The 10,565-nt window shown below is 35.7% G+C and overlaps 1 protein-coding gene across 1 annotated transcript; it reads right to left on the bottom strand.

The window, feature by feature from the left end:
* Nucleotides 1-2,763: 2,763 nt before the first annotated feature.
* LOC127083337 (subtilisin-like protease SBT5.3) lies at nt 2,764-9,658 on the bottom strand. Its single transcript, XM_051023644.1, has 11 exons — nt 9,244-9,658; nt 9,060-9,169; nt 8,881-8,981; nt 8,634-8,801; nt 8,357-8,465; nt 5,458-5,995; nt 5,089-5,183; nt 4,729-4,977; nt 4,548-4,662; nt 4,247-4,460; nt 2,764-3,401 (listed from the first exon to the last, which is right to left on the bottom strand). Exons 1-11 carry the CDS (start codon nt 9,391-9,393, stop codon nt 2,860-2,862), a joined length of 2,391 nt encoding a protein of 796 aa, XP_050879601.1. The 5' UTR covers nt 9,394-9,658; the 3' UTR covers nt 2,764-2,859.
* Between the last annotated feature and the right edge of the window lie 907 nt (nt 9,659-10,565).

Below are 10,565 nucleotides of genomic sequence, written 5' to 3'. Positions count from 1 at the left end.
ACCAACGATTTGGTCATGTACAAACTTTTGAGTTTCACCTATAACCCCGACGCTGTCGTCTCCTTTGAAACTTGTCGAAGAAACTCATCACCAAGGCTGAATAAGATGGAGCTCTGGGATTTCTCTACCATAATCATTTTTTCGTTGTCCGTTAATGCATCGTCCATGGCTTCGACTCCCTTCACCACTTCTAAACAATCCTGCTGAACCAGTAGGACTTTCATCTTCAAGTGCCACAAATCGAAATCGTTCTCTCAGGTGAACTTTTCAATCTCATACTTTGTTGACAACATCTTCTCCAAGCTCACCGCACCAAGTTTTTGTGAAAAACGATGCTGGAATAACAAAGTATAATTGATTTCTTGATCGGCAAGAAGCCGACATGGGTAGAAAAGAGGGAAGAAAGAAGAACATAATGAAATTGGTTATAAATTTCTATTGTTTACTTTCTCATGGGAACAAGATTACAAGTGTTACAGAGTAGCAAATAACCTCTCTCAACCTAATTAGGATTTGCGTTATACAATGGTGAGAGACTAGTATGCTATTTATAAAAAAACTAACACACTAAACTAACGAGTTTTTACACACATGCCCATGACACAAGTTAACTTAGAGAACAAGCTAACAATTGGGCATAACATACAAGTCTAATTCGACATGCTAACAATCCTAGCATATTTCGACTACAACATGTGAAAAGACTTCGACGACATGCTAAAGTCCTATCGAATTGTCGAACCAAGAAAATACCCTTCGACCATACTAGAATTCTATATATATATATATATATATATATATATATATATATATATATATATATATATATATATATATATATGGGTTCAACTTATTCCAAATATAATTTTTTTTAACTTACTCTAAATCTAATGTAAGGGTTAAATTAACCTTTTACTTAATTAGTCATTTTGAACAATGACTATATTTCCATTATCCTTTCTTTCACCATAGTTCTTCAACCTATCAGGACACACCTTTTTTGTATGACATTTTTCGTACAAAGGTAACACCTAATAGTAGGAGCATCGGCACAATAAGATTTTTGTTGAAACTTACCATTTTTCTAATCAAACTTGCCATCTTTCTTCAAGAATTATTCTTTTGTAGTTAAACCTTCACCAACTGATGATGACTTGTACTCCTTCCTTTTATTCAAGTCCTTAGAGTGAAAAGTTAATTGAACTTCTTCAAAGATCAAAGACTTTCTTCCATACAATAAGGTTTGTTTGAAGCGAGCATGTGATCTTGGCAAAGCACACAACGACAATAATACTTGATCTTCATCATGGATATTGACATCAATGTTCTCCAAGTGAAAAATAAACTTGTTGAACATTTTCAATCACTCAATCAAGATTTTTTCTTCACTCATCTTGAATGAATACAAAATTTATTTCAGATATAGTCCATTTACCAAAGATTTGGTCATATACAAACCTTCAAGTTTTTCCCATACTACTGCTGCGATTTTCTTCTTCATGACCTACCTAAGAACCTTATCACCAAGGCTCAGGATGATATCACTGTGAGCTTTCTCGATCATGGTTGTCTTCTCCCTTTCTGTCAAAGTTGCATCCATGTTTTCAGATCTTTTTAATGCTTCTAGCAAGCCCTGTTGAACAAAAAGAGCTCGCAACTTCAAGCGCCATAATCCAAAATCATTTATACCTGTGAACTTCTCAATTTTATACTTTGTTGATAACAACTTTCTTTCCACGCTCATCACACTAGTTTGTTGGGATTCAATGTTATCAAGTGTTCGATAAAATGTCAATGAAAAAAAAATTGAAGAAGAAAGAGGATGCGAATTCAGAAGTTAAATGAAGAATACTCTATTAGTTCTCGTGGTTCATTCAATTACACAAATGAGAATTATTTACCATTGAATACTAACTTCGTAACTTTTCAAAAGAGAGAATGATATATATATATATATATATATATATATATATATTCAAAACTACAAAAGTGAATATCCGAGATATATCATATACTCATGCATATATCAGTTTTAATTAAATAGTTAGAGTTTGGTCCAACCATAAATTACATTTACTCATACCTTTTAGCACGATGACAATTCTGATAGATAAATTGTTTTATAGTCATTTAAATTTCTTTATTCATTTGATGATTGTTAAATACTGATTCCAATATAGTACATAGGTTTTTTTTCTGTTCCCAGTATTTAGAGATGTCAATTTGCATCACTAAACAAAATGTAAGTTTTTGTCAATTCTTCGTAAGAAAATTGTTAGCACTTAGCAACCTATTTTAATTACTTTATTGTCAATATGAATTTGCAATTGGCGGTCTATTATATGCCACATTTGGAAATGTCACCGATTTAACTATATCAATTCATGCCCTCAAAAGTGGTTTGATTCATCTTGTTCAACAACTGCTACTATAGGCTCAATTTTGTCTAACATGTTGCTTGCTAATACTTGGATGTGCATTCTTTGCTGGTGGATTAGTATTTCATAGGAAAGAACAAGTATTTAACCATGTACTGTTTTGTTCTAATCATCAGGCGGATGCTAGTGTGGATTTCTGGTTATTGTTGATGGCGGCAAAGGGCCTGTTATTTCCAGCAGTTCTCCATGTTGCACAAAAAGAATAAGAATATGGGAAATCTCAGTTATCTCTTTCAAGATTTACTAGTTGCATTATGCTTGTGGCATATGCTTCATATATAATGTTTCAATTCAAGAGTCACAAGAATCTAGAACTTCCGGTATATGAGGTTAATCCTTAATAGCTTCCTATTTCTTAATTATTACTTATTATATACAAATAATAGTTCAGGTACAATAAACTGCGAGAATATAAGTAAAATTACTTAATAATACTCTTCACGACTAATGGACTGTTAACATAATGTTTTCCATCTGACCAAGTCATCTTCCCAAACACATAACTCTGTGTTCCTTTTCCTTTCTTCACTTTCAATCTTACCTCAAACTTCTTTTCTTCACCAACATGTTGGAACTCCAGAATACTTGGTTTCACAGCCACATTTATCCCATTTGGATTCTGAACATGAACAGTGTAAGTTGCTGGAGGGCCAACATTTTTTAACGTCCTTTTAATTGTCACCGACCCAGAGAGATTTGGGACAGTGATTGAAGGGTAGTTTAGGTTGAGAATACTGAAATTCTTATGGCAATGGTGATTTGCATTAGAAAACATTGACCTTTGAGTTCCGTTAATGCCCAAAACACATAAGCAGTTGAAGTAGTCATCTATTGTTGTGTCATAAACAAGACCAGGATCCATTGCATTGTTAGGTTGAACATGTCCTGCTCCATAGCTAAATGGTGTAGCTTGGCTGTAGGATGCATTCAGCAGCGGCTCCGCCTCGTTGTCAAATGTTGTAGCTGAAAGTAATAGAGAACATTTATGACTAAGTTGAGATATGGTAGTGAGAAGAAATGTTCTAGCAGTGAATCACAAAATTTTGTAACTTTGATCTGCTTAATGAAAACTTCCAATTCAACAATTACATTGGTTAAGTAGTTCATGTTACACGAAAAACTTCAAGGTGTAATAAGTATGTCGAATTTGGCATCGCTTTACTCAATCATAAAAATTCAAGTTTCATAGTAAACTATATCCCATTCCTTAATGCTAGAATTTGTCACATAATAATACTGCTAGAAATTTGTCACAGATTTTACTTAATGCTAGAAATCTTATGTCCGCAAATAATACTGCTCTCTTTGCTATCTTATGGCTAGTAAGTAACCTCTCATTTCTAAATTGGCCACTTGGTCATTCTAATTCACTCAATTTCTCCATCCTTTCTACAATTGTTTCTTCTGGTTATTGCTTTCTTATACCATATTTTAATTTTTTTAATGAGCTATGCCTTATTACTGAGAATGTTGAATATTTCCTATCTACACTGTCTTAAACTGTGTTTTGATACCTATTCTGATAGATGTTTTTAACCATTTTTTGTACACCTTGAGTTCCTCTCAAAATTAGAAGCTCCAGTTTCACAACCTTGCACTTATATTCTAATGTTGTTAACTGTTATTAGTGGCATGATCATTGCGTTCTAATGTTAACTATTAGTGCCATGATTATCAATGCATTCTAATGTTGTTAACTTTTATTAGCAGCAGGATTATTATCAATGCATTCTAACTGTTATTAGATGTTATATTAGATTTGATCGAGACTTCTTGGCATGCAAGAAAAGGTTTGAAGAGTTTCTAACCTGTGGTCATGATAGCCGATTTAATAGCAGCAGGACTCCAAGAAGGATACAGGGTTTTCAACAGTCCTGCAATTCCCGAAATGTGAGGGCATGACATCGAAGTGCCGGAGAGTGCTTTAAATTTAACCCGGTGATAGTCGAACCCTTGATTAGTTGGCCCTTCCGCTTCAGTGTAGGCTGCTATAACTAACACTCCTGGTGCAGTGATATCGGGCTGAAAATTAAAACAAGATTTGTTAAATATCACACACACGACAATAGATTACAAGAAGAAGTTTTTGCGAGTAATGATGATTAATACCTTCAGAATCTCAGGCACAATAGTATTTGGTCCTTTGGATGAAAATACTGCCATGAAAGGGGCCGGCTTAATATGAAGCTTTGTTGTTGGATATGTAATATAAGCCACTGGAGACCTAAAGGTTTAAGAAGTGTTAGATTTAACTCAACGATAAACCAAAAGAGAACGCTAGATTTCTTACTTGGAAGAGTTGATGTAGTTAATGACTTGTACACCATCGGAGAAACTGATGTGAGAAGTAGGAAGAACATGAAGAGCAGCTGTAATCACATTGTCAATAATCATATTATTGCAAAGGATCATTCCCACAGCACCATCAGCTTTAAGAACCTGTTCTTCTTCATTTGATCTGAAATATTGTCCATTCTGGCACACTACTATCTTACCCTTCACCTTTTTAGGATCCAGAGTTCCATTCTTGCAAAGCACACTGCATTATTGATTAGATCACATTAATTTCATTCCCTACAATTATAGTACTATGTTCATGCCTAATGTAAATGCTATGTTCATCGGTCAAATTTGGTTATTTGATACTTACGCATCTTCATTTGTTGCACTTGCCAATTTAGCATCTGTTCCTTTAATAATTGGGTAGAATTTGCGTGCTAATCTTGTAGCTGATAAGCTTTCCCCCTTCAATTGAAGCAAACAAGATTATTTTGAGTCAGCAAATTCTTGTAATAATTTCAATAAAAAAGTAGAACATTTGCTGAATGTGTGAAATTGCTTCCGCGTAATAATTTCAATAAAAAGTAGAACATTTGTTGATCATTGGATCAGTCTGGATTCACACCATCGATATACTAACTGAGTTAACGTGTGAAATTGCTGAATGTGTGCAATTCAATACTAATGTCAAAAAAAATTGGACACAACAGTAATGCATTGTCTAGAAAAAGAGACAAACCTTTAAGATTAAATTGTTACCAAGAACAACATAACTAGGGAACTGTCTGTCCATAGTGCTAGCAGCAACTGTAATATACCATGGAGCTTGATTTCCTATCGTTGCATCAAAAGGTCCAGTATTGCCAGCAGAGCAAACAACAACAATACCCTTCATAGCAGCATGGAAGGAACCGATAGCAATACTATCATATAAAAAGTTAAATGTAGGTCCGACCAATGACACCGACAAAATATCAACACCGTCATGGATAGCCATATCAAACGCTGCAAGTATGTCGGCATCAAAGCACTCGCCATCAATAACTGGAGGCCAACAAACTTTGTATGATGCAACTCTTGCTTTCGGTGAACCACCCTTTGCTGTTCCATAGCCTTGACCAAAGATACTTACTCCAGGTACCATGTTTCCACCCGCTGTTGATAATGTATGAGATCCATGGCCTTCGATGTCACGAGGTGTGTTAAAGGATGAGTTGAGTGGGGTAGATAATCTTGAACCGTAACCTTTGTTGAAATACCTTGCCCCAATTAGTTTCCTGTTTTTTAAATGAAAATTTAAATAAAATTATCAATACAACCGATTGAACGAATTAGCATTCTTGTTTCTTTTCTTTATAAGAAAAAACATGGAACACTGCCCACCTTCTATGAAGGGTTGCAGTAAACTCACATGATCAGATCATAAAAATATAATATTAGAGTATCCTGCTTATTGATAATGACAAGCTATAAGTGATTTCCTAATACAATTAAGCATGTGGTTTAACAGAATTTTCCAACTTCCCATCTTGAATCGATAGTCGCAATCTAACTAGTTTCCTGATGTCTTGACCATTCTGATTTTCTTACTTGGCGCATCCCCATTTCAGCTGTTGCGGACAATAAAGCAGAAAATACACATTCTGCAAAAGCTTCTCCAAAATTACATGATAAATCATAGTTATTTTAGATTTCTGCACTAATCTATCCCGCTGCCTCATAACTATCTTAAGAATGAAACTCATGAGACTCTCCATTCTTCTGAATTTAAACTCGACTATTGCATTAGCATCGCGAACATATGCTCCTTCTAACCAACACAACACCACAAAAAAACTTATCTTGATTCATTGATAGCTCCTAGATTGTGGGACCAAACTCAGATTGAGAAGTTATCTATTACGAATCCTGAGATCAATTGTGAATCTTGAGATCAGCATAATTTCCTAATAAAATAATCATCTTTCAACTGAATCACAACCAAATTCGGTCAAGCTAACACCGTTATTATTCGAATAATACCTCGAGTATCTTGGAAAAACTTCAATTCAGAAGCACTCAGAAGCATAAGTCCAAATGCTATAGGCTGCTTGCCAATAATGTATTAACAGCCCGCACGTAAGCATTCGGCACAGCTGAAAATAACGAAGGTCCTGCTGCACCGACCGCATCTGCTTGCCGCTACAGGCTGCTTCCTTTGATGTCACTCCACACACATGAGCTGCCAATATAACCTACGACTTTGTGCTCGTTGTGCTGCCTAAGTTGGAAAACTGCCTTTATTCCTCAGCTACTTGCAGGGAAACTTTGATTTCTTGGAGTCCTAACACAAAGCCAGTATTACTACTGGAATCAAATAAGTATTCGTACATCTACAATTGCTTCCTGCCACCCCTCCTGACATACGAAAGCCGCAGCTTCCTGCAACAACAGTCCTCAAGCCAACCTTGCAAACCACCAACCGGCAACTTACACATTCATTTTGAACGATGACGAAGTAATCAGCTTGGATCAAACCAGCACGGATCAATACACAGCAATTCCTACAACAGATTATGCAGAATGACTCGCTTTCATGTTCTGAAAATAAAAGCGGGCTGCCAAGTATTTGTTCTTCCACTTCTCCACCAATTTAAGCTTAGTCTTAGATCGATCTTGCAATTATACGAGTACTACACACTGAATTTTGATTCCTTCATTTCCTCGTGACAGAACGTAAATCTGAACCACAAATTCTAAGCATCACCGGCTAATTCAAATATGCTGCTGTAAGCACACCAGTAGCATAACCAAGAGAGAATCTTCCCACTTAGATACACAAGCAGTAGGAAAATCTCATTTATGCTCTCCACAGCCTTTGCCACAGAAGCGTAAACATTGAGGAGCAGACTACCACGATAGGCAGCCAAGCCCACCGCCACCTGATAATTCTTTACGGCTCAGCCTTTGTTATCAATACACCCTACCGGATTAATCATCCATTCAGCTATCCCACGATAAAACAATCTGTCCACTTTGAACATTTCACAGAAGTTAAGTAAATGCTCTACTCCATTCACGCCAGCTATAGGCTCGCCGGCAAGCCATTTTTCCCCTTTGAACATTTCACAGAAGTTAAGTAGATGCTACTCATTCAAAGAACAGATGCTGAATTGTTTCAGCTGTCTGTTTTACAAAAAGCACAAGCCAAACTATTTTGATCCAATCTCACACCTCTAGCACTCAAACTATATGTGATTGGTAGCCTATTCAAAAGCAATTTCCAAGCAAACACCTGATATTTGGATGGAGCACCTGATTTCATGTATTATAGATAAAAGGCATTGGTCTTTCCTTCTTTTGGCAAGATCAATTATTTCATTGACTACCACTACACTGTCTAGAATCTGCCTTGTCTTCCTAGGATGACTGTTGTCTGACATTTTGAAATCAATTTTATATAAACAGCCCACTGGACAAATAGGTCTGTAATCATTGAGATCGTGGGGGCGATCAATTTTAAGGATTAGGGTTAGAAAATCCGAGGTGATGGCCTTAGGCAGGATTGCATTGGAGTGGAATTCTTGTTTCTATTATGACAATAAAATCGAAAAACCATAAACAAAAGGAGTAATTAGAAGAGATGCATTGGAAGGTACCTGTTGCAGTGGAAATCAAGATCAGATCCTTTTTCACAGATTCCTCTCCACTTAGATGGAATTGGTCCAAACTCTTCATCACTAAAACTTTTTGATTCAGGCCAAACACCTAGAGAATCAAATGAAGTGAGACCAATTGTAAGATAACCACTAAGAAACAAACAAGCATATAGTAAGTTATTATACAAAGGGATTTCTAACTTCCTATTGGTAGTGATACTATCTTTGAAAAGAAAAAAATATTAAATTCAAAAATAATAATAATAAGGAATGTCACCTGTATCAAGGTTAGCTATGATGACATCTTCACCAAATCTAGCTTTGTTCCATATTGAGTTGGATGGTATAACTTCATTATCATCTTCTAACCCCATGAACCCCCATGTTCGTGTCGTCTGTAGTTTCTTTCCCTTATTCTCGAATACCGACACCACATTTGGATGTTCTACACAAAAAGGTTATTTATTAGAAGAAAATAAACACAACCATAAACAACGTACTAGATGATTCTTCTAAATTCTTACTTGCTATCTCAGCTGCTACTTGTTCTTCCAAAATTGCAGCAAAACCGTTGATATGTCTTGTGTAGGAGTAAAAGATTGAATCTTTTGCTGTATCAGAGGAGCTACATACAACAAAGGAAACGTGATTAGAAAACAAAACAAAGAGTAATATAGTATATGGTTTTGAATAACAAGAATACCTTTCCAAGAAAGATTCTAGAAACTCATAGTGAGAATCACTTGCACGGTTGAACTCAACTGATGAGGAATTTGAATCATGCAAGTGTCCTCCTAAGTAAACCACATAAGACTACAAAGAAAATGTACAAATTAGAAGTGATTTTCTTAAAGATTATGCATATAGAATACTGAGAAAAATTGCACCTTTTTCAGTGCAAATGTGGGAGTATGTAGAGAGAGCAGAAGAAAAAACAAGGAGAGAAAATAAACACAATATTGAAGCAACGATCCGTCTGATTTGATACTCATATTACTCGTCTTCATCCACTCTCTCACACTCATTAAAACTCTCATACTTCACTTCTTTCTAAGGTTGGAAAATAGGTACAGATGAAAAAAGAGAACTTCACATATAAATACAAAAGCTTTATTTGAGAAGTTCAGTATTTTTTTTGCTTTAGTTATCAATGCAACAGAAGCAAGAGTTTGGTTTTACAAGGGAAACTGATGAACCGAAAGAAGCAGTTTTCTCTGAACTTGCTTTTTATGGAGAAAGCTGAAGGAAGATAGTATTTTGTAAACATTATTAGCTTTTACTTTTGTCTATAAATATATCTATCATCCTTTCTTTAAGGATGCTTTGGGAGGGAAAATATAATAAGTCTATTCTGTTTCTATTTGAGAAAAGCTCATTGGTAATTCAAATTACTTTGAGAATTTCTTAGCAAAAATAGAAACCTGACAAAGATAGAAGTTCTACTTTTTTTACTTTTTGCATCTTACAAAATTATTGATCTTATTGAATGATTTTTGAGAGCCATGTATGTTTCACGATAAAGGTAGCTGGAAAAATGCTATGAACCATAATGCCATATTGGCGTAGGAAGAAAAATAAACGGTGAATGAGAAAAAAGCTAGAAGTTCTCTGGCGATTTTCGGCGTCGGTTAGTCTGGTCAGTTGTTGCTCGCCTCAAGCCAATCGACAACCGCTTTCTTCAAATTCCGATTTGTATGTTCTTTCCAATTGAGCTCTCACCGGATTTCGGTTTTTGGGTGGTGGAAGAGTTAGCCGACGGTGGTTGAATGAACACATTCTACCGTACCATTTTTTCAAGTCCATTTCTATTTGGACTTACCACACACAAAATGATACACAAACCACGACTGACTCTGACCATCTCAATAACACACATTCCCTTGACTGTACACAACTACCAGACCTGCCTAAGCAAATACATGAACATGGTGTACTACTGAAACTCACCAAGACAATCATACCAGACTATTAGACATAGACATACTCCATCTTATCTACATGGTGACTTGTAATCCATTCCTGATGGGATTGTGGCTAAACAAAGTCAAGTTTGCAAGCTTCAAAAGAGTTTGTATGGCCTCAAACAAGCAAGCAGAAAATGATATGAAAAGTTGACTCATCTTCTCTTGCAGCAAGGCTATCACAAAGCCACTTCTGATTACTCTTTATTCACCCTCAAATATGAAGCAAGTTTTACTTCTCTCCTAGA

The sequence above is a fragment of the Lathyrus oleraceus genome, chromosome 5 (assembly GCF_024323335.1).
Source record: "Lathyrus oleraceus cultivar Zhongwan6 chromosome 5, CAAS_Psat_ZW6_1.0, whole genome shotgun sequence".
NCBI classification, from domain to species: domain Eukaryota; kingdom Viridiplantae; phylum Streptophyta; class Magnoliopsida; order Fabales; family Fabaceae; genus Lathyrus; species Lathyrus oleraceus.
Note: the sequence above shows the minus strand (reverse complement) of the source record. Positions and strands in the feature narration are given on the sequence as shown.